Genomic DNA, 25,506 nt, shown 5'->3' on the forward strand with positions numbered 1-25,506 from the left:
AAACAAAGTTTAAAAATCCTGTACTTTTCCAGATAAAAACACTACAGACTGGTAAATTGATCCACAGTGAAAGAAACACTTGAAAGAGAATCCCACGATTGACAAAACAAGTCGATTATTGAAGAAATCAATTCATTTAAGCTGGAAAATGATAACAAAATAAAGCTAAAAGATGATATCAGACAGATGTAAAAACGATCTTGGGATGAAAAGCTCACCGGGTCGGCGTGAAGGCTGATGACCTCAACACGATAAAGAATGAAAGCTGGAGAGTGTTGGTGTTTTGTTTTATTGTTAATTGATGAGGAGGTCACAGTGTGGTGATAATAATGTAAATGATGGATCATTGAAAGGTAACTTAACATGCAAGCAGAAGCAGAGGCTCAGAGTTATATTCAGGTCAAAACTGAGTTAAAACTAGAGAATAACAAAGTGTTGATGGATCATAAATCATGTCGTAAAGAACACCTCTTTAGTTGAGACAAAAACAACATAAACAGCAGCAGAAGTATCTAACTAATAGTTTAAATTCACGAACGACAACACTTTTGTCTGCATCCTGTATGCTTACTATTAAATATTCATGTTTACTTCGGTAAAAATGTCTGACCCACATATGGGGCAGAAAAAAAAAGCAGATTTCTTACATAAGAGATCACAACTCACAGCTTTTCTGATGTTCGAGAAACAGAACCTTTAAGCAGTGGGTTTCTGGGTCAAACAGCTGCAGGAACCGTTTGAGGAACATTTAAAATTCGACATACTTGCAGTTTCTTGAGCTGCTTGTTGACGGTGGTGAGGTCCTGTCCCTGGTCCACGTAGACCAGCTGACCCTCCAGCTGGCCCAGTCTCTGGTCGAGGCTTTCGTAACTCTGCACCAGCAGGTCGGCCTTGTTGGCCTCAAAAAGCTGCCGGGCTTTGGCCTGAGTGGTGCTCTCCAGATCCTGCCAGCACTCCCTGATCTCCTCCAGCTTTTTCCGGACCACCGGGCTGAGCTCCGGCTTCTCCTGGATCAGCTGCTGGCCCTCCTGGACGGGCAAGAGAAGGGAGGAGATGAGTTAAATATGCGGAATATATACAGAAAACAAAAGACAATGAGGATGCTAAATGTCACTCTATATGAAACACAACCTGTGAGGATAATGAGGTCATTATGTTAATTAATCTACATATGAGCACCTGGGTAGCAGTGACACAAACTCTGGAGCTTTAAGCACATGTCAGTTATAACAATCTGACCACTTTCCACATTAACAATGCTGAACAATCAAATCTAAAAAGCTAAAAGTGCTTTAGTTCAACATTTGGTACGTTTAACCTGATCCACTGAAAATGAGACAATGAAATGTCTCCTCAGAACATTCAACTGTGACCATTTTGATTGGAGAAATTTGAAGAAATAAACATATTTTGTGGGTTTTGTCACTTAAATGTGAATGTGATGATGACCAGCTGAGGTCAACACGTCATTTCTCACTTTTATCACGTCGGCAAACATTCGCATAATGATGTGCCGCCATCGTGGACCTGCGTTAGGACCTCAGTGTGTGTGTGTGTGTGAAGAGATTAAACCACATCGACTTGAACAGCCTCATAAATTAGCTCACACTCCCCTCCTCCCTTCACCCTCTCTGTGGTCTCATTTTCATATCACTGCCCCCTTTTTGTGCCTCATCCTGAGCCCTCTTTTAGTAACACGCACACACACAAACTGCCATTCTTTACCATCACCTGCTCCCTCCCTTTATTTCCCATTCTGCACACACTCCACGGTGAAATATCGCTCCAGCTTAGTCTGCATGTTGGCTTGTGTGTGTTACAAAGAACAAAAGATTACACAGAAAGAGAGAATTTTGATTCACACTTACTTATATAAATGAATAAATTTACCAATCTATGACCTAGCCTCATGTAGGCACAGCATTAAAGCAGCTGATAGATAAAGTGTTCATCTTTTTAATGATTATGGGGAAACCTGCATCCTGGATGTTACTGTGACGCATTGGAAATATTTTTGTGGACAAGTCACAACCCCCATCAGCACTCCCCCGCCCTTCTTTGTCCAAGCCCCTGAGTGTTATGTTAATATGACATTATGGCTGATTAGTGCACAATGTTAGTGTTCAGAAAAAAGGCTAATATTAAGAACTCTTCCTCTAAAACAACTTACAATCTGTTTCACACTTTTTCAGATGTCATTTTTTTAGTAATACGGCCATGTTTGTTTGGACGAATCACCTTGTATTGTTCTGTGTGCAATGTTTCATTGAAATGTATTGAAGTTTATTCAATGAGTTCAACAATAAATTGCATGCTAAGAAAATACAGCCTGGCTAGCTCATGCTACAGTGCTAAGATAATACAGCCTGGCTAGCTCATGCTACAGTGCTAAGATAATACAGCCTGGCTAGCTCATGCTACAGTGCTAAGATAGTACAGCCTGGCAAGCTCATGCTACAATGCTAAGATAGTACAGCCTGGCAAGCTCATGCTACAGTGCTAAGATAGTACAGCCTGGCTAGCTCATGCTACAATGCTAAGATAGTACAGCCTGGCTAGCTCATGCTACAGTGCTAAGATAGTACAGCCTGGCTAGCTCATGCTACAGTGCTAAGATAGTACAGCCTGGCAAGCTCATGCTACAATGCTAAGATAGTACAGCCTGGCAAGCTCATGCTACAATGCTAAGATAGTACAGCCTGGCTAGCTCATGCTACAATGCTAAGATAGTACAGCCTAGCTAGCTCATGCTACAGTGCTAAGATAGTACAGCCTGGCTAGCTCATGCTACAGTGCTAAGACAATACAGCCTGACTAGCTCATGCTACAGTGCTAAGACAATACAGCCTGACTAGCTCATGCTACAGTGCTAAGACAATACAGCCTGACTAGCTCATGCTACAGTGCTAAGACAATACAAAGACAGAACTGACATGCTGATGTTCTTCATCTGAAAACAAACCCCCCAGAACAGGAGCACAACTCATGGTTGATGCTGATGTAACGTTAGCTTAGCAGGTGTTTGGTTTGACACATAAAATCAGTTTGAGGAAAAGCTTGACCTGCTAAATGCTACGAGAAAGAACATCAGAGGATGAGGAGAAAAGCAACAGGATTCATTTTCTGGGAACCACAAATGTTGAGAACCAATCGACCAACAGACCAGCGTCTGTGAAGCCACACGACTCACATCATTTAAAAAGTTAAATACAGAGTTCGTAAAAGACGATAAACTTGGCTTACATTCAATATACCATCAGTTTATTTCTTAAATAAACTAAATACTGAATAACGGAACTTGACATTCAAGAGATTTTTTAAATAAATCATTGGCCTGTCTGACTGCTAAGTTGTTATTTTGAGGCGTTTTACTTCCAAAGACAAAAATTTCCAACATTTGGTGCTTAGTGGGTGGCAACTTAAGATTCTGGCAGCACATTTCACCAGGATGGCAAAGTATCTATGAGAGGTGACTCATCAACGTCCAGCCTGACTCACTCAGGTCATAAAAGCTACAGACATGGAGCGCTGCCTCCTGACTGCTAACGATAGGTTTTTGTTCTTTGACCAGTCTCGCATCGTTTAACGTAGAAACGCAGTTTAAACGCCAAAACAACCAGCTTGTTTTCATGACTTCTGAAAAAAATTTCAACACAAATGAATGAGCAGAAAGCTCAGAAACTGAAATTCAAAGTTGATTGTTAGGGGGAAAAGCTAAAGCTATAAATTTTAAATCAATAGGCAAAATTTATTCTTTAATCTCTTCTGGGTTTTAATGTGCTTTATAAATACACTGAATTGGACTTCATGTGCTCTGCCTATAGAATCCAATACAAAGAAGAAAGCACAATTTTTCTACTTTTTTACTCACTTCTGTTCATTTCTTTCTTCTTTTAAACACCAAAAGCACAATTTCTACTCTGATGTGTGCGGTAAAGCAGCTGTAAAATCACATCAGGAGTTAGGTTTTCTCAAAATAGCAGCAGTTTCAGACAAAGTTGTAATCAGATTACACTAAAAATAACAAAAGCACACCTTAGATTGACTAAATATGCTGTTTATGCTGTTATAACCACTGATTCTGTTGACTGATTTTACTTGGTTTTACAGACACTTTTAATGTTGAATGCTTTTATGGGTGGATGTGTGCGTGGATGAGCTATGGGGCAAATATTAGGTAGATTTTCATAAGATACTCATATATTTTCATTTATTTACAGAATCAGACATAAAGTTTGAGTCAATAAATGCAAACATTGCAGGCTTATATTCCTGCAGCATCTCCGTACACATAAAGATGATAAAAATTGAAGAAATGTATGTTTTTTTTTGGTCTGAAACTACAACAAAAACATCCACACAGGCCTGCACCGACATTACACAGAGACACGCAGAGAGTGGAACTACAAGCAGCCCACATTGTAAGTGGGTTACGTCAGCTTTCATTCTGTGTGCCGTCCTCTGCGGTGAGTGGGAGCATTGCGTGGGCCCGGGCAGCTTCACCCACAGGCTGGGAGCTGCCTCTCCCCACTCACATACACTCAGTCTGCACTTCAAAGAGGACCGTGATCTTCCACAGCTCATACAAGCAGCGTCTGCAGAGAGCCGACAGCAAATGGGAAAATCCATGTCCCACTTTCTTTTCAAATTTAAACTGCCTACAGTACCCAGGAGAAGTAATCCGGCTGTCTTCCATAGTGATTAGTTATCTAAGCTTGAGCTTCGAGACTGGTATTTTAAACAAAAAGACTGTGTTACAAACAAAGGGCATGGATTTATAAAGATACTGGCATTTACCATGAAAGCAGGATCCAATGAAAGATGCTATCAAGTTCCACGATGGGAATTAAAAGGATTGTGTTTTTTGTGGAGGTTGATTTTGAAGTAGTTTTCCTCTAGAACAGGGGTCAGTAACCTTTAACACTCAGTGGGGTTACATGGCACTAAAAGGATCGGATAAATGGCTAAATTAAGTGCATGTAGACGTCTTTAGACGCCGAGATAACTCGATTGAAAGTCAAATTAAACATGTTTGCAGACAGGGGAAGCACGTGGTGAATTAGACTTTGCGTTCTGCGCATGCTCAAGATTTTTTCCCGGGGTCGTGAAACAGAAGTCGGAAGAGACGATATTCCTGTTGTTGTCGCCGTCAGAAAGAAACAAACAACGCGATGGAGAATGCGCCGTTGTGCATCGCGTTTGTGCAACAAGCAGCTCATCACAAGCGAAACGTAGAGGGACGTAGCTTCATCTTGCTCTTCATTCGCCATTTTTTTCGAATGCCTGAGTTTGATTCCATTCATTCACCGTCATATATCCAAGGATAATTACCCTTGCTCAACTCATTCTTATTGTAATTTAGCCAATTATCCGATCCTTTCAGTGCCATGTGACCCCACTCACTCAAAGAGCCATTTGGACCCGGTTTCCACGGAAAAGAAAACACTGGGAAATACTTTTTGACATCTAAAATGAAGATATTGTTTTGGTTTTTTTTACCTTTACGCTTTGTATAAACAACTATAGTGTGTTGCTTACGAAATCCATGAAGTTCTACAAAGAAAAGGAAATTTTATTTATGTACTGAAAAATTTTGAACATTTTGAACTCTTAAAAAAAAAAAAAAAAAAAAAAAACGCAGAGTTGAAGGTCTCTTTCTCACCACAAATTAGGCATACTGGTAAACCACTCTCATCAGAGGTAAATGCAAATTAATCTGCCCAGGCATCTTTAAATGTTCTATTTTTCTTCAGATATTTTTCTTCTCTCACATTACTCACATATTTGGCCTAGCAGAGGTTGAAAGTCTCGATAAATACACAGCGTTTTGGCGGGAATATACCGGCTTTCGGCGAGTGTGACGCATATTTTGAGTGACGAAAAATAATAAAAATAATAAAATATAATTTTATTTTAATATTTCAAGATCACAATAATCTTCCAATTTAGAACTACAATATTAAAAAAAACGACCTAACACAAATAAAATAGACTTCAATTGAATATTTTTTAAATTTATTTTCCCAAGCCGCGTGGAGCCGCAGCATATGGAAGGATAAATGAGTCGCATGCAGCTCTGAAAGGACAGATTTTGCATGACTTTGTATGATAACGGTGAGCTCTAAAGAGCATAATAAGAACTACATATCATTAAAACACTAACAGCATGTATGTACCAGAATAAACAGAGAATGGGGGGTGAGGTGAAGGCGGAAAGAGGGAAGAAGAGTCCGACCGGAAGGACACACGGAGAGGACTCCTGAGAGCGTAACAGTGACAGATGGGTCGTCCTCGGTCTGCTGTCTGGTGTCTATTTCACAGCGGACATCTGCTCCTGAGTGTCACTGCTGACACTCCGCTGGTCACTGGGCCTGTCACGCTCAGGCCACAGCAGCCTGTCAATATTTACTCCACGTGTAAAAACAAAAAAAATCTGCTTCTTCATCCCGACAACACGCAGCACATTCCCGGTTAAAGCTCACGGGTGAATAGCCGGTGTGTAGCCGGTGTATAGCCGATGTATAGCCGGTGTATAGCCGGTGTATAGCCGGTGTATAGCCGGTGTATAGCCGGTGAATAAGTGGTGTATAGCCGGTGTATAGCCGGTGAATAGCCGGTGTATAGCCGGTGAATAGCCGGTGAATAAGTGGTGTATAGCCGGTGTATAGCCGGTGAATAGCCGGTGAATAAGTGGTGTATAGCCGGTGTATAGCCGGTGAATAGCCGGTGTATAGCCGGTGTATAGCCGGTGAATAGCCGGTGTATAGCCGGTGTATAGCCGGTGTATAGCCGGTGAATAAGTGGTGTATAGCCGGTGAATAACCGGTGAATAGCCGGTGAATAGCCGGTGAATAGCCGGTGATGCATTTTAAAGAATCGAACTGCATCCCGTGCGGTCGCTTTTTTCGCTCAGGTCACGGAAACAGAAACAGAAAGCAGCAGCGTCAGTCGTAAAAGCTGACAATTAAATAAGCCGTCTCATATCATATATAATATGCACTAATTAAAACCAGGATTTTTACATGTGTACTGGCCATGCTGCACAAAATGCATCGTTTCCAGTGTTTCCAGTGTTGTTGATGCACAATGTAGCTCAAAAAGCACCGATTCTTAGAGGAATAACTACGTTTATTTGAGAGGCCTAATGGCTTAATTTGATTGTTATGTGGTCGATAGTAAGTTGACTCTTTAGGTGTACCAGTTTATTAAAGGATTCACTTGTCACATCCATGTTCTAGCTTTCCTTTTGGTCTTCAGTGGCCCCTTAAATTAGTTGACTTCCTGTTTTACTTGGTAGTATTTTGCCCTATGTGCATTTAGTTCCTGTTTCACACCTGGCTTCCATTACTCGTTGTCTCACCTGCTATTTATTTGTAATTTACTCCTTCAGTGTTCACATACACTCCTGATTTTCTGTTACTCATTGCTGAATCATTTCTTGTTTCCCGCCTCGTGTAACATCCTTTGCTTTCGTTTGTTTTCATTTCTTTTTTAATTCAAAATCAATAATTTTAAGGATCCTCTGCCTCACTCTTCTCATCTGCATTTGGGTCCTCTTACTCCGTACGTCCGTGACATTACTATCGTCATTAATGATTATATTATGTAGTATCGGATGCACCGATAGCATGCCATGTGCATGCACTCGTACTCAGTGTTCATTAAAGTGTTCCGATACTACAGAACCGATACCAGTGAGACAGGAGCTTCATTTTCCTGCAATGCGTTTGTGAAAGTTAAAATGTTAAAACACTAACAGTAGTTTTATATTTCTAAAATGCACAAAGTGCAGTTGTATTTGGGTTGAATATGCTTAAATAAAATAAAATGTGTTTAATTGTAAGAACGGTAATGGATTAGTACTCATATCGGTAAGTACTGAAAGGTAAGTACTTGTAATTGGATTTTAAAAAAATGCATCCCTATTATGTCGTGTGTATCATGCATATTGTAGAGAACTGAAACACAGTCAAACATTAAAATCAGCAGAGATTTCTGGCTGTATCCACTGAAGAAGTCTTTATGTGAAAAGTGTAGCAAATATAACCCTAACAGAAGAAGAATGGCTGAACATGTGTAAATCATCAGTTGTTTTTTTCATTACTCCAAACAGAAAATACAGACTGGGAGACCTGAGGTTGGGCACTGCTGTAACTTTCCAACAACTGACCACTTTCACATATTTGGAATTGGCTTAAATTTAGCTACAGAAATAAAGTCAATAACTGGCAGAGAGCTAAATTATTCCTTCAAAGTCATTTATCTAGATAAATGATCATCTGAACTGAATATTCGGGGCAAGTACCTTCTTAAAATACTACTTGTGGCTGGTCAGAAAGCGATTAACCGAGAAGCAGTTTAACAAAGAGCCACCAACAAAAGGAGAGCCGTCGTTTGGGGTCTATATGAGATGGAAAATGAACCTTTTCCTGATCGTTGAATGAGTTAATGGATTTATGAGGACAGATCGGACTCATAAGGAAGCGCGACTGTGAGGTTTACTGATGAAGTGGTAACACGTGAATCTGCCATCCGCGGATTTAGTGCTGGTAAAATATGCATAAAAGAAAATACCTTTACGTAGATTATAGTATAATTACAGTCCAAACTAAACACAACAGTCGAAGGATTCACTCAGAAACATCCTCAGTCCTGACATCGTTTTATCATCGTTATCCAAGAAAAGACACCCACACATACAGGCAGCTTTCTAATAGAGTTACAGAGATATGCACTTATTGTACATAAACACACACAAACCGACATGTTTTCCAGAAAGCACCTTCAAAAGAAGCACACAGGAGAGCTTCGTCCCATCTACTTTTGAAGTGCACAGCAAAACGTTTTACTTTTGTCCCTTTTTGTCACAACCTGAATGATCTTTGGCACGCAGTATGAAATAAGACAAAAAGAAAACAGTGTAACAGTCACCAGACAGGCTCAAACTCTCCAAACAGGTTATTTTTACACAGACTTTCTGGGGAAAGTGGCGACGTTTTGGTCCACAGCTGCTGTTCGTGCTCAAACTTCACAGCAGAAGATTTTGAGATGGAGGTGATCCAACAGCTCGAAGGAACAAATACGCTGAGGAAATTTCTGGGTTTCCTTTTATCAGCTCATCAGCAAACAAAATCCTGGATAAAGCTCCTTGATGAACATATTTTAAGTTGATATCCATGCAGCTAGGGGTGGGCGATATGTATCGTTTGCGAAATTATCGTGAATGTTGTTTTGACGATGAGTAATTTTGCAATATCGAGATATATATATATATATATATTTTTTTTTTTCAATCGCCAAAAATCAATAAAGTGAAGCGCCAGTGGTCCTCTGCCCTTACCACGGCGCCACGCCCTGCTTTGAACACTCTAATTTTTTCAAAGTAAACGCTTCGGACCCAGCGGGACACTCAGCTAAGAGCATGGAGGGGGCGCCGAGAGGCAGGGGCTGGGACAGACGGTAGCTCGCCTCGCGGCGGACCGTCGGCTCGATCCCGAGATCCAACTACGAGCTTTTTAACTGCAGCAACTTTAAGATACGCTATTGGAGCTGGATTTACCGCGGCTGCTGGCACCAGACTTGCCCTTCAATTGATCCCCGTTAAAGGATTTAAAGTGTCCTGTATTGTTATTTTTCGTCACTACCGGCTCCCCGAGTCGGGAGTGGGTAATTTGCGCGCCTGCTGCCTTCCTTGGATGTGGTGTTGGTAGCCGTTTCTCAGGCTCCCTCTCCGGAGGGAGAAGTAGCCTGAGAAACGGCTCGCGGTTATCTAGAGTCACCAAAGCGGCCGCGGCAGCCCGAGAGGCACCCCGCATGGGTTTTGGGTCTGATAAATGCACGCATCCCCGAAGGTCAGCGCTCGTTTTGCATGTATTAGCTCTAGAATTGCCACAGTTAACCAAGTAACGGTAGAGCGATCAAAGGAACCATAAACTGATTTAATGAGCCATTCGCAGTTTCACTGTACCGGCCGTGTGTGCTTAGACTTGCATGCTTGTGTTCATTTTATTGTGATCTTAATGCATGTTTTAATTTTTTTTTTTAAATATCGTCAAAATATCTTTATCGTGAAAATCCTAAAAAATATCGAGCATTTTTTTTTCCCCATATCGCCCACCCCTACATGCAGCCTATTTAAATATATGGCGTTGAGTGAGTGGAAAGCAGCAAACAGGCCAACAAGCAGGAAGAGCTGGAAGCAGCAGCTCTTAGCAAAGCAACAGGACCACTAAATGCTCCAGAAGATTTGCTGTTTACATTCAAACTTGGGCGGAAACTGAAGTCCGATGTGATATTTGCGTTCTGTCCTTCATAAATTTGTATCAAAATGCCCAAAACAGCAAGAAACAAAAAGATGAAGAGCGCAAACCCGACTCAAAAGCCACGACAAGAGAGAGAGATGCAAGAAGGCCAATAGTTAAACATCTATTTAAACAAAAGAATTCAACAAAAGATTTGACGAGCAGCGGCGAGGATGTGTTGAAGAGGCCAGGTTCAAGTCTGCCAGCTACAGCAGCTCAGAACTAAAACACCTCACACTAAGACCACCGCACTGCCAAAAACACCGGGATGGTTGGAGAAATCTACCTCGTCTACAGCATCCCACAGTGTGATTTTCCTGGAACAATCACAGCAACCGTGGAGACACAAAAGCGTGGCAAAAATCCCAAAGATCGGCTTCATTGGCCAGGCATGTGCACACGTGAAAAGAATCAGCTTAGCTCTCTGACCAAGCATAACAATTAGGGCCGGGCAACGATTAAAATGTTTAATCTAATTAATCGCATGATTTCCCTGATTAATCACGATTAATCACATTTGTACGCAAAATCCAAAAATGAATCCAAAAGTAGTGTATAGCTTTTAGCATTTAGTTTTATTTTAAATGTGCTGCCATATGAATGAAAGTGCCATAACATTTGCTGTGCAAACACACTTTTAACATCAGCATCTTTATGTAGTTTATATGTAGAAGCCTCGCTCCACTGTCTGTTTCCTTGAATGACTTGCTGCTATCAGTTGTGTGTTTTGCCTTTAAGTGATATTTTAGACTGGAACTACTACGCTGAGAAGACGATTCAACTTGGCAGTGTTTACAGATGACTTTGGTTCTGTCGACTCCGCCGTCTGGAAGAACTTTAAAATGAAAATGGCCGAGTAAAAGTTCCGTACCCTTCTCCATGTTTGGTGGATCCGCCGATTACTTTCTTTTCCGGTTCCTTTACAAAATAAAAGCCTGTGAGCAACAGACTTTTACAATAATAAGATAAATAATAAAACAGGGGAGGTCTCAGTCCCGTATCGTACGGCCCTGTGCCGTTGTTCCCCCTCTCTCTGCCCCCTGCTTCCTGTCTCTCTGAACCTTCCTATCCATTAAAGGCAGAAAAGCCCCCAAAAATATAAAAAAAACTTTTTTTTTTTTTTTAATGCGCAATAAAATATTTATCGCGGTTAAATAATTAACAAGTTAACGCGATAATAACTAAATAATGAGTTAACTCGCCCAGCCCTAATAAAAAAATAGACTATGCATATCTACCAACAATAAAGTAAATGAAACAAGTAAATACAAAATAAACTTAGCAAATAAAGAGGTAGTATTTACGAGCTACAGTAGGGATGTGACAGTGGTGCAAACATACCAAATATGGTTAACAGGACATTAACAGCGTAAAAAATGGCTCCAAATCATGTCGGTAGTGATTCTGGTTCCTTCCACTCATCACACATCAGTCCGGTAAGAAAACTTCGACCATCATTATGACCAGATAACCCTGCCCTGACCCCCTGTACTCAGCAGATTCATAGATAATAAGTATCAGACAGTTCTGAATGAAGTAAATTACTTAATCCAGTTTGGCCAAAGTGTCTAAGTAAAAGCAGAACTGATGGAACAGCAGATCTAGTTGGTCTCAGTTTACCATTTGCTCTGAGTGAGAGTGCCCCCATTGATGCTCTCACTGCACCTACCGACACATCCGCCCACACACACTCCCTCGTTCACGCACACACTTTCCAACACACTGCAGAACCAGCACAAAAGCGCAGGTCAAAGCTTAATGCACACAGGGAATTGTCAGCGAGACTGTCGCATAAAGTATGTACAGAGAATGGAAGAGATGGGTGCATTTACATGGTTTAGAGTCTATTTCTTACCCTGTTTTCTTCTGATACAATGACTGTGTGCCAACAGCTCAGGAATCGATCCTGTTGGCTGCTCCAAACTCAAACCGACACCAAACACTGCTGGTTTAAAGTAAATACATCTGTTGGTTTATTATTTTTCAGCTCTTATGACACAGACAAAGGGAGTTAAAGTGGGATCAGCAGCAGACGTTGAGCTCGTCCTTGTTAGCGCATTAATGAGGTCAGTTATAAAGCATAACGGGACTGAGGGCGACCAGAATCAAAAGCCCACCGGGTTTCAGCTGGCAGCTTTGCAGAGAAGAGTGAATATTCACCGTGTACTCGCACACACTTCTCCCTAAAAAAAAACCCAGATACATCACCCTCCACAGACCGCAGCTGCTTTATGATCCATATCGGAGCGACCTCCACATTTCCTAAGAAGCGCTTAAGACCACCGTTTCATCAGTTTTTAGCTCTGAACGTAGAAGGTCTTCCACTGGTGGCTCAACTAAAGTATTCTTGTTTCTGGCTTGTTTGTTTCCTCGTTATAAAAAGTTCTGATTTAAACTTTTACAAACTGTCATAAGTCGCAGTGGAGATTATGTAGCTCTTCAGGAAGCCCGGTCGTTCTGCAGCGACAGAACAGAAGTTATCGATTAAACACTGTCTGCGTTACACACTCAGAACAATGCAAACCTCAGCTTATTACATCTGGACCTCTGTACTACGCCACGTTAACACCTACAGCTGTGGGCCAGATCTCACTGCTACTTCAGCTTCTTCCAACAGAGATGCCAGGAAAAAAAGAAGCAGGAGGTTTTTCTGCTCCATGGTCCCGAAAGGGAAATGCTTCACCCATTCTACACAAGCCACAAATCTCTAATGAGCCATTTTCAGATCAACAAACCAGGAGGAAAATTGATCAAGTCCAAAAACAGATATATATGCTGCAAATATACCCAAGATACATATATCCCACTTACATCTACAGATAAAATCATTCAACATGATGGTCACAACACTTGACCTGTGTCTCCTGTTTCTTACCATTAGTGCAGCTTCCTGTTTCAGCCTAAAGGATCATTGATTATAAATATGTTGAGATATCAAGGCCCTTCAGTTTGCTAGCAAAGGTTATAACATTAAGCGAGGATAAAAACATCTGCACATGTTTAAGTAAACACTGCATCGTTGTTGGCGACAGACCACATAAGTAAGGTTTCAGGTTCAAATCAGGTAAAGAAATTGCACTGCATCTTAAATAGGAGGAGAAGAAGAAAGGACAATTATTTTGGATTGTGGATAAAATAAAGCTGTTTGCACCATCCATCCATCTCCTGGGTCTGTTTTGTGCTGCAGAGAGTTGCTGGAACTTGTCCCAGCAGCCATTGAGCAAGAGGCAGGACCCCCCCCCCCTCCCTCCCCAGACCGGTAGCCAGCCAATAATGGGGCTAACACAGGAGATGCAACAAGCATGTCTTTGGACTGTGGGGGCAGGAGAACCACTTGATTTTTCCACATATAATCAGTCTAATATCCACTGTTATTTTACAGTAAATCAGCTGACCAATCATGAAACTGTGTGGTAAAAAGACTTCTCAAAGGATGCATCGGTAGATCCTCAGATGACGCAAGGCCTTAATCAGTTTGCTGGTCACAGGCCACAACGGGAGAAGAACTGAGGGAAAGAGGGGTAAGAAACAGGATGGGATGGAGGACTGACCTTCACGCAAGAGCTAAAGGAGGAAAGAGTCGGAGGAGGGGGGCGAGCGGGCAGCTGTTGCTTGGCAACCCTCGCAAGCACAGGATACCGGGAGACACATTGCTCCAGTTGCGGGCGGCTGTTTGACGTCACAAGATGCCAACGGAGCAACGCAAGGTGCACAATAATCCTGAAAACATGCCTTATGTGCTGGGGACAGACACTCACCGACATTAAAGGAAGGCTCTTACTCTCTTCTTCTTCCAGGTGCTTTTTCTCAGGTACATTGTCACCCTTTAAGTCTCCCATAAATAGAAAAATAGAGTTCACCGGCTGAGCGTTGCCACAGAGCCTAAGTTACTTACACTTTACTGTGAAAGGACAGGACTGAACACCTGTCATGTGCAGTCTAAATACACATCCACATCTCAACAAAATATCTGCTTTGATTTACGTTTGTGTGGAACTTCCAAAAGAGTTTAACATTAGTCGGATTCACAGCGTGTTGCTTGTTCCAGTCGTATACGGAAGGACACATCGACTCACACATAGCAGCTTTTGGAGCCAAGACATCAAGCAAGGACGGAGATTTTATGACAGTCCTAAACTTTATGGATTCAGCGTTTTTTGAAAGCAAAACAAACGAGAGGTTGGCAATGTGATCCCCTTAAATCAATGAGACTTTGTTGCGTGTAGCTACATGGGTTTATGTTCTTAGTACTGGAGTTCCTCAGGGTTTAATTCTGGGGTCTATTTAATTCAATAGTTACGTTGAAACCCGGGGTCTTTTTATGGACTCGGACCTGAATATGAAGTCGGTGATGAAATTAGCCAACTAACACCTGCAGATTAAAGGACTAATGCGCACCGGTGTATTTCCTGGTCGGCCTAAAAGATCGATCAGACAGATCACTGCTGCTCGAGTCCTCGCCAGAACCAGAAAAGTGGATCATATCCGTCCATCTGAGGTCTCTACATCAGCTTCCTGTCCATCAGAGTTGATGTTAAGATGCTGCTGTTGGTTCATGAAGCTCTAAATGGTTTAATCTCAGATCTACTGGTACGTTTTGAACCTTGGAGACCTCTCAGGTGTTTGGAAACAGGTTTGCTTTCCGTCCCAAAAGTTCAAACTAAACACGGAGAAGCTGCTTTCGGTTCTTATGAACCATATCAAACTCCTGTTTCTCTTAAAAAAAACTTTGAATTGCCTTGTTGTTGAATTGTGCAAAATAATGAACTCTAATGAACAAACTAATCCGAGGAAGGCTGACAGACACAACTGGGACACCACATCCAGAGGTTTTAGAGTATCATAATTGTCACAATCATGCTTGGCTGTAGTGGTGTTTTGGATCTGGGTCGTGGGCGGAGTCTGGATTGCTCCTGCCACTCCCCCCGTTCGTCATCAGCACTCATTAAGACATCCTTATGGGAGCTGCAGGAGCAGCCAGTCTTCACCAGATCATCTCACTGTCTTTAGTGTCTACCTGCCTCGCCTGCTCTTCCTTCGTCCTGGTTTCCTTATTTCCTGGTTGCCTCGCCTTATCCTGGACATCCTAGCCAGCGATTAACAACCACCCGCTGACTCGGATCCAAAGCCGACACAGCCAGCGCTCCCCCCTCATTCACAGACTTCCTCCCTCTCATAAGTAAGGACTATTTACTCCCTTTGGATTATTCATCTACCATTACGGAGGATCGTTCTAACCCTCTCCCTCCTCCTGCAGAATGCTCCAGTGTCTGGATCCTACTCTTACTAAGCCACCACAACTATTTAATAAACCTTTTACCTTTCTATCCTATTCAGTCTGCATTTGAGTCCGAATTCTTGACGGCTTGTGCTCAAACCGTGACAGTAATGAACAGAAACGCAGCTAACATAATCATGGTACATACACCCATCTTTTACAAAGCTTAATGTGTTTTTAGTGAAAATATCCACAAACTCTGCAAAGAGACCAAACAGACACTTCCCACATTTTTGACTGTTATTCCTTTTTTTCCTAACAGAAAAAGTTAATAAACACAGCGACAAGACGAGTTACACTGGGGAAATAAACCAGCTGTGCGTCTTTATTCCACAGGATGCCTCCAGAACGTTCTTGACACTAGTCGGCGAAGACTAAAATCTTATCATGGCAGCCATGAGGTGTAAGTGAAATACTGAGTGTGATCAGACAGCTTCACCAAGCTGAAATCAGTCCTTACATTAAAACATGAACTCTAAAGCCAACGTCTAGAGCCTTTAACGGCTCTTTGAATAGTTTAGAAGTGATGATGAGCAAATGTTCCCGATTTCCAAATCTTCAAAATGCTGTATCCCTTTTAAAATTTGAGCATATTTGAGAGAGAACATTTCAGGATTCTGACATCGTTTGAGTAGAGGAAGATTTACAAAGACGCGTAGACTTTTGTTCTCCTTTTCTTGTTTTGTCAGCCTGGTTACACCCTTTTAATCTGAAAAAAAGCACTTAGCATTGTGCTGATACTTCAGCTTGATGCCTGTGGGCGTAAAAGCTGTATAAATGCACTTCATACATAAGAACAAACAGCATATGTGTTATTTCTGGAGCTCCACGCAGCCTTTCAGGCTACAAAAGCCGGTCTTAAGACGTCAAAAAAAAGACTCTCCTGCTGTAAGGTAACTCAGCTTTTCCTCTATGAGACACATGACCCAGGAAGCGCCGCACTCTCAGCATCATGTCATTAAATATGATTACACATCAGTCAGCCATCGCGCCCACATCTTGAGCCCGCGCTGTTAACGTGTGAGCTGACACATTCTCCGCACGCCAACTTCCCAGCGGCTGCCATCGAGGATGAAAATAACACGAGGAGGACAGTAGTTGGAGGAGATGTCACCTGGAACAAACCACAGAGTCACAGCGGTCGACAAGTTGGCCGAACAGGAACAGGAAGACGACCCGAGAAGCTTTTCTATGTTCACCTTTATGTTTTGTGCCCATAAAGCTCATCAGTTAAATCTTTTGCACTGAGCTCCATCCCATATGCACGTTTAATGGCTCTTGATGCTTTCATACACTGACCTGTGCAAACTGAAAAGCTTTATGTATTGAGCTGCTGCATTATTACTCTAATCATATTCATAATGTAGTTATAAATAATCAAGCATAGTACAAGTATTTCAACTATGGCTACAATTAATACCTTTAAGTGTTGAATAACCTCACAGTTATTCATTTAAAAGCCTGTGTTTTGTCGATAAAATATGATATTTTTGCTTTATTTCAACTGACAGCCATTATCACATAGTTGCTAATTAGTCTCGAGTATCTGATGTTTGCTGCTGCAACCATCACTTCTTAAGTTTTCTTCTTGTCTGAGCGTCTGACCCTGACCCGGTTTATTGGCGTTTTACACGACTTTTACCAGCTTTGACCATCCGAAATAATAAAGTACATCCGTACCGATGGAGGTAAAAAACATCCTCACCAACAGACTGATCAAGAACTGCTGTGTGGCGCATCAGGGAGACTTCAGGGAAGCCCCAAGATCAGATTGAAGTTGGCGAAGAGGTGCTTTAAGCTGTATGATGAGTCATCACCGGCCGGGACATCGACGCCGTGATGAGTACGATCGATAAATGGCTGGAGAGCCCAGTCAAGTTTTAGAAGTTTGATGCAGAGATGGTGCCAAAGAGGAGACTCACATGCTTATTTTTGATCAACATGCTCAATTAACGTTACTTTTTTCCCTATCTACTCTGCAGAATGCAAAGCGAGGAGGTGCTGCGGGGGCTACGTGGCGCCTGACTCCCCCGGGCCTTTCTGAGAGCCCCGCCTGGCCCATGTATTTGAAACACAAGAACACGTGTCGAAAACTGTTTACACAAGCTTACAACGAGCTAAAGAAATACACTACGACATCCCAAAATGACAACATGAAGTCAGTCATCTTGAGGCACTTTGATGCACCTGCATCGTTTGCCTTCTTTTTCAATAATGCATCAATTTTTATGTTCCAGCTTTTTGTTTTGCTGTATTTTTTGCTTGCTTAAGCTTCCGTGCTCCATCTGACTGAGTGTGACAGGTGAAAGAGCCCGGTACAGACCCACATTAACCAAAGTTACTTCAATCATCTCTTAACTGTATATCTGATCAAGTATTTCAACTATGACTACGATTATTTACTTCAATTGTCAATTAATCTACAAGATATTCATCATACTTACCCTATGTTTTAATTATAAAATTAAATTAATAAAATAATTTCTCATATCTTAGGCCCTGAAAGCATCAAACCCATGGCCTTTTTGCTTTATTTCAGCCACAAGATAGAAATGGTACTAAAAAAGGTCAATAAAACGATATACATCTTTATGTCTCCGTCTCTGAGTCATAAAAGTGCCTTTAAATGCATTTAACAGGATTCACTCCTTTGGAATGAAGCAGGTTTGCAGTTGATTCCTACTGAAGATGCAGAAAAAAGTCCTTTGAAGGAATACAGTTACTTTCTGTATCATTTCTGCTGAAGCCTCATGGTGTAAAGGGTTGTTTCCTTCTACAGTATGTGCACAAACACCACACGGCAGTGTTGTGCCTCTGCTCTGTTTCCTTTGTCTCCATCAGAGGAGTCTACTTTCAGCCCTGCCCAGTGTGAGACTGCAGATGATCGAGCTACCAGTGAACAGTGTGGCCCATTACAATAGCATGCAGTATATCATGAAATTAAATTGCTCAAATACACTCGGTATGGAATATTCTATTCTATACTCAGTCCACATGGGGCCAAGTGCATCCGTGTGTCCTGTCAAAACCCCAAACTCCAAAAATATCACCACCTTTGTGACCTGATCTGCTGCTTTGCTTCATCACAAATGCACAAAAGTGAATAAGTATAAAGTTTAGCTTTAACACAAGTTGGTCTCTTCTGGTAAAACCTTCCAAGATCTCAACCTAACACAAGTCCTCTTTGATTTTCCTCATGCCAAACATTGTTAAACTATTTTCATGCAACTTTCTGCCAACACTCAGGCCCAAACAACAAAGAACCACACAAATGAGGGATAAAACAGAGACATCTGATGAAATGTTGCACTGAACTACAGTTCTACTGTCCTGTGATGATTTTACACCAGTTTCAGGTCACAGCAGAAGCCCAAAGGCAGCCCAGGCCCACTCAGTTCCATCCAAATCGCCTTAATAAGAAAAGATCTTCGTCGAGGGTCACAGTGCTCCACCCTCAGTTTAAAACCCTGCCTTCATACTTTTAAAGAAACATGAAATCCTATTTAATGAGAACAAAAAAACAGAAAGATGTTACTAAACACTCCTTGAAGGCAATGGTTAAAACTTTCATGGTTCAGGCGGGTTCACGTCAGAGTTAAGTTCAGTCTTACTCAGAAGCAGAATGTCCCAGTAAACCAGAAGGAAAACAGCTCTCACCTTTTCAATTTTGTCCAGCCATTCCTTATTCTGGGCCAGCTCGGCCATGAAGGCCTGGTGCTTCAGCCATTTCTTATGGAGCTTTTGGGTCTCGTCTCGGCTGCTGTCTCTCGCCATAAGCATCTTCTCATACACCCAGTCCCCCAGCTGGGCGAGGAAGGCAGGAAGAGAAGGAGAAGGAGAGGACAAACGCTGTGAGTAACTGTTGCTGCAATCTGCTGCTTTGTCATTTTATGTAATCATGTCAAGTTCTCAAGAGGCACATTTGTTTTCACGAGCGATGCACACATTTACGTTTTCAGAATTATATAACATCAGCTCATCAAACAGCAGATTTTTACAGTAGATTAACAGACCAGCAGCACAAACAGAGGAAACACAAGGTCAAACAATACAGACGTTGATGGTAAATGACGCACAACAGTCACGTGAAGGCAGACACACGTGCACCAACAAGCATGGCGGCTGGAATTCACATGTGCACACAGAGCCACAGATAACACCACCGTGTGTCCGCTACGTCAACACACACCCACACAGCGAGCACACCTCCACTCTCCATCAAAGAGGAAGATCTGCATCTCTAACCGAGAAGCGAACGCTCACAGTGAAACCGTCCCACGCCTGCGCCGGCAGCACCGCCAAAATATTCAGGTCAGCATCAGCAGCATCCCAAAACCACCCTCCCCACCCACCATCATCCTCCTACCTGCATGCACTAACCCCACCTGCACCTCCATCCCCTCCGTCCCGAGCCCGGCGGAAAGGGAATGACTCGTTTACCGGCTGCACTTAGGGGGAACAGCCCGCAGGGTTGTGGAAGCTGCAGGCGGCCGCTGATGTCCGCATCCTCGCTCGTCTGCCGCCACACACATGCAAAGACGCTCCAGGGAAAAAAAAAAGAGCCGAGCACGAACAGGCAGATTGGTAAATAAGAAGAACAATACTGGAGGGAAGAGATGGACTGAAGACTTCACACTGAGGCTGCGCTACTCTCTTTCCTCTCCCTCCTCGGTGTGTTGCTTAGGATTCACTGTAAGGGGGGGGGGGGGGGGGGGGGGGGTCTGTGACGAGTATGAGGGAAAGACTGACTGAAAGGCTGGAAGAAAAAAAAAAAAACCCTCTTCCCCACAACAATAAAATGGCAGGCTGCCCAGCCGGTCCACAGGCTCCCCTCCCCTGCCTCACACCCAGGAGGAGGAGGAGCAAAGCATGGACTGTGATTTTGGGGGGGGGGGGGCAGGGAGATGTAGGCAACGCCTCCGGGCTCGCCGGTCACGGCTAATGATGCTGAGCTGTGGAAGGTGGAGGGGGGAGGGTTTAAAGGGTGTCAGAGCGGGAGCCACGGACGGATGTGAGGAGATAAAAGGACTTGGAGAACAGTTTTTTCTTCCTTCTTCTAACTGTTTCTTCTCCTGCTCTAAACTCTCGTGCAGCTGCCCCGGTTTCATCCTTCCCCCTCCCACTCTGCACGTTTCCTCCTCTCTGCAGCTGTACTCTCCGGCTCCAGCTCGCCTGACGCTGCTGCTGCTGCAGTGGTAAAGCAGAGGGAGGAAAAAAAAAAAGAGAGATAGAAGCAGCAAAGGAGGAGAAGAGGGAACGAGAGACGCTGGACGGACACATTCACTGCTTTCTTTCCTGTTATAGATCAAACCGGGTCTCAGTCTAACACCCCCTCCCTGTGTCACTGTGTCACTTTATTCTCGGAGTTATCACATTTAAGGAAACACGAGCTAACACGAGTAAACACGCCTCACACATTCGGAGGCACGAACTCACAGGTACACGTAAGGACTCATGAGTGCTGAGGTCGGGGTTCACAGACTGTAAATGAACTGAATGAGAGCAGCGAGGAAAGGCGTGGCAGGATGAATGGGAATGAATGGGTGAGGGGGAGGAGACAGAAGGGCAGAGAAGAAGAGGAAAGGGGCAGAAATAATAATGGATATCCTCCTCTTTCTGCAAACTTATTCCACTTCTTTAGTCCACTTTTGAGCTGTACTGCAAATAAAGGTTTGCTCTCCAACCCCGGAGTCCTGTTGGCATTGTTCGAACATCTTCACACTCTCCAGTCTCTCCTTTATCCTCCTGCTTCCCGCTCTTTCTCATTCATCCGATCACAGCATGCTTTTCCTCTTTTTCACCCACATCCACCTTGACTCCGCCTTCCACCGCAAAAGAACTCCTCCCTGTGGGCGGCTGAGGCGCCAACCTGGAGGGCGCTCTGCAGGATCTGCTGAGCTTCTGTTAAACCATCCGTCTTTAGTGTCTTTTCTAACTTAACTACCAAATGTCCTGATCCCTGGGTTTTTGTGTTTTGGTTTTCATGTTTCCCGTCTTATTGCTTTATTTTCCAAACCCAAACCGCCTCCTTTGGTTCCTTCCTGTGAGCTTTCCTGCACTTCTCTAACACCTGCCCCACCTGTTGTTAATCCTCTAATCACTGCTTCGGGATATGTTCTCCTGGTTTTCTCTTGTTCCTCTGCATGCTGTTGTCACTCTGTGGATCTATGTTGTCCTTTCCTTGAGTTTTTTTTAGTCAGTCAGTCCATTCGGTCCTTTAGTTGTTTCTTCTTTAATTTGTTCTTCACCTTTAATTAAAACCATCGTTCATCTACCACCTAAGTCCTGCATTTGGAGCCTTTTCCTCCAACCTCACACGATGAACCGTGATACCTAAATTCATGAAATGCACACATTTTGAGAACTTTGAAGCGTTTTCTCTTGTTCATAAATAGCACTGACATTTTCGGCTGAATTTTGAGTAGCTATTCTTTGTGGGCTCTGTTGGCACAGCGGACACAAGTCAGTATTCTATATTATTCTTTTTTTGGGGCTTTTATGCCTTTAATGGACAGAACAGTTCAAGAGAGACAGGGGGCAGAGAGGGGGGAAAAGACATGCAACAAAGGGCCGTCCGATGCGGGACTCGAACCGACCACCCCGACAAGTCGGTATTTTAAAAGTCCTTCTGTACCGTCTCTTTGAGGCAACCTCAACTTTCTTAAACTATTTGCTGAGCTTCAGACACTCGTGAACCTTGAAGAGATGTCCAAATCCTGTTCAAGAATCCTGGAAGTCACATTTGGACATCAGCTAGCAGCTGAGTTGTTACAAAACTCGTGATAATTTTGCATAACATACAAGAAGAAGATGGGAACATGACCGGCTGTGCACACAAAGAGGCAGAAACACAACGTACACCCCAAGTTCCACAGCACCAGCCCAGCTTAAGCTTCTACAAAACAGTAACACTGGGGAAGATGTTGGAATAAAAACAAAAAAATCTACCTTTTCCATCAACACCAGAAGATTGTGCACCTTAAAACCACGAGCTTCTGACTCATTTTGAAGTACACAAACCTTTTTTTCAGGCCTCAGATACCACATTTTAGAACAAATAAAGTTAGAAAAAATAACTTTATTTGTGAGGACAAAAAAAACAAACAAGCTTTGAAGGACGTGAACGTGTCACATCTGTGAAATCAATACACGTGCGACGTATTGCAAGTTAGCCGAGAACATTTTGAAAGGCTGCAAACTTGCTAGATTTTGGTGTGAAATTTGCAAAAGAAAGAAAAGAAAAAAAAAAAAAAAAAAAAAAAAAAAAAAATCGCCAAAACATTTTCACATGAGAAGAACTTACTTCCGGGTTAGTCTGAAACAGAACGGAGGTCTCAAAACGAGGCTTTATCTGTGAGACTGAGATGATAGCGATGAGCTAATCGCTTTAATTTCATTGTCTGATAAACAACAAAATATGGATGAACAAGCTGGAGTTTAATGTTGTGCACTTCCTGTTAAACATGGTACAGAGCATGAGTATAAACGCGTTTTATTCCAGGAATCAGTCACAGTATCAATCTCCTCTGAGGGAGAAATGATGGTGATTGTATTCTTTTCATGATTATAAAACTAACTCTGCATCTGTCTGCCATCCTGTTCTTTTTCCTCTAAACTCTCTCCATCATCATCATCTCGTTCCCTGTCCCGCTCGTACATTTCAGCTCTTCTTCCTCACTTTCTCTCAAACTTGGGTCTCGTTGCTGCATCTGCCAAAAAAATGTTTTATTGATCTATTTTTCATTATTTGTGAGGGAAATTTGTATTCACTGTGGTGAACGTTTGTAGTGTTCATCTAGTTGTTGAGCCAGGCGGGAAACCAAAGTGCTGATCTGTCATATCTCAGCCTCGGAGGTCAGGGGCGCAGATGGGATTTTTGAACTGGGGGGGACCAAGCTGTCAACAAATGACTTCAACTCATGAAGTTATTTTTGAGTAATTTGGCCATTAACTGGCACTCAAGTAGTTACTTTTGTAATACCTTCTGGGCCAATAGTTTGCACTAAAAAGCCATTGTAGAATGATTTGAAATCATGGATAAACAACTTCTACCCGATTAACACCAGCCATACATTATGAAACTGTCCGGAATACCAATCACCCACCAAAACCTCGCGCTTTACGCAAAATACGTTTTATTTAAACGTTTGTGTGTGAACTCAGAAGTGGAAACCACAACATATTTTTAAAAATAAAAATAAGAATGCATACTGTCAATGAAACACAATGAATGTCATGAATTCCCAGCGCATCCCAGGCTTACACACATACAAAAACGCAGCTAACTGCTGTTTACGTGAGTAGCAAACAGCATGAAATCTATGTAGGGCTGATAAGATTAATCCGACTTCACATGGGTTCAGATCAAAAATCTGACTTGGATCTAGGAAATTCCGACATCCGTGTACAACTGGAACGCATCATTAGTTGTAGCACACAAACGCCGGGCTCTCAATGCACGCTGCAATGTAAATTAGTCAAAGTAACGGGACATTAATAATCAGTTTAATTGGCGATGTTTGCCGCCTTAAAGGGATAGTTCGCCTCTTTTGACATGAAGCTGTGTGACATCCCATATTAGCAACATCATTTATGAACATCTTCTTACCCCCTGCTGTGTCCTGTGAGCCGAGTTCCAGCCTCGTTTTGGTGTTAACGAAAGTAGTCCAGCTAGTTTGCTAGGGTCCCGAAAATAAAGCGTTTTGCTTCTCAAAACAATATGTGTTCAACAGAGTAATGCATTTGCATCACAAAATCGTTCATCCACAAAAAGTCAGACCTCACAATCGCTTGGCACTATTTTCTCTCCCTTCATATCACTGCAGGCTGTGTAAACTGTGCAGACCGAGCAGTAAACACCGTAACAGGTGCGGCTGTCGGCAGGAGGCAGCACGCATTGATATGAAGGTAGAGAGAAAATAGGGCCAAGAGATTGTGAGGTCTGACTTTTTCTGGCTCTTAACCCAGCATGAGACTCTGTTTCTGTTATTGTTTTTATTCTTTTAATATTGTTATTGTTTATTATTGTTTTTACATTGTTCTTATGCTTTATGCCTTATACTTCGTGTTGTTATTCATGTACAGCACTTTGTTTCAGCCACGGCTGTTTTTAAAGGGCTCTATAAATAAAGTTGAGTTGAGGATGAACAATTTTTGATGCAAATGTATTACTCTTTTGAACGCATATTATTTTGAGAAGCAAAACGCTTTATTTTTGTGGCCCCAGCCAACTAGCCGGACTACCTTCATCAACGCCAAACTCGGCTGACAGTACGCAGCGGGGGGTAAGAAAATGTTCATAAATTATATTGTCCGGGGGGGTCGTGTCACCCCCGTCCCCAGTGCCATCTGCGCCCATGTCTGAGGTAGTCTCTCCTGGGAGGTCGGGGCCCTTCAAAACGAGTCAGAAGCACATGGTTTTAATAGTTTTAAGGATCACAAACTTCTCTAGCGTTGCTTTAAACAACTTAAGAGTAAAAACACACAAAGTCCAACATGAATGTTGATGAGCTCCTGGAGCACCTCTTACAGTTATTGTCACAAAATGGAAGAGTTTGATTTGTAGCACACACACACACACACACACACACACACACACTCCCACACTTAAGAGAGTTGAACATTCATTGAGGAGCACTGAAAGCAATTCCTAACAAAAATGAATAATTGTGCTTCCCATCGGTCACAAAGTAGAAACTGCAGGTGGTATTAATCTGTGTACATCTGACTGTGTATAACGGCAGGAGACACAAGGGTGCAGCCTTGGCCGAGCAGAAGAACACACCCTGCCAGCGGAGAGCTCAGGTTCCAGCAGACTGACGCAGTGTCACACACCCACCGTTCCACGCACACACATAAAAGCACATCAAAGCCCAAGTGATGCCTCCTCATGCATGGATTTCCTCAAACATTTATACCACATACAAA

The 25,506-nt window shown here is 42.6% G+C and overlaps 1 protein-coding gene across 9 annotated transcripts in view; it reads right to left on the reverse strand.

The window, feature by feature from the left end:
- The window catches only part of sptbn4b (spectrin, beta, non-erythrocytic 4b), a 95,819-nt gene that overhangs the window by 25,576 nt on the left and 44,737 nt on the right, over positions 1-25,506 (reverse strand). For 8 of the 9 annotated variants that reach the window (XR_012770292.1, XM_075473024.1, XM_075473023.1 and 5 more), the window contains exons 25-26: positions 19,237-19,383; positions 765-1,028 (exon numbers count right to left, since the gene is read on the reverse strand). Coding sequence is in view for 8 of the 9 variants with exons in the window: in XM_075473024.1 (XP_075329139.1) it covers positions 765-1,028; positions 19,237-19,383 (411 nt within the window). In the remaining variant the exon portion in view is untranslated. Of the gene's footprint in view, positions 1-764; positions 1,029-19,236; positions 19,384-20,019; positions 20,236-25,506 lie in introns of those variants that run through there. The other variant, XM_075473030.1, reaches the window with a different exon arrangement.

Source organism: Odontesthes bonariensis, chromosome 9, assembly GCF_027942865.1.
Source record: "Odontesthes bonariensis isolate fOdoBon6 chromosome 9, fOdoBon6.hap1, whole genome shotgun sequence".
Classification (NCBI taxonomy): domain Eukaryota; kingdom Metazoa; phylum Chordata; class Actinopteri; order Atheriniformes; family Atherinopsidae; genus Odontesthes; species Odontesthes bonariensis.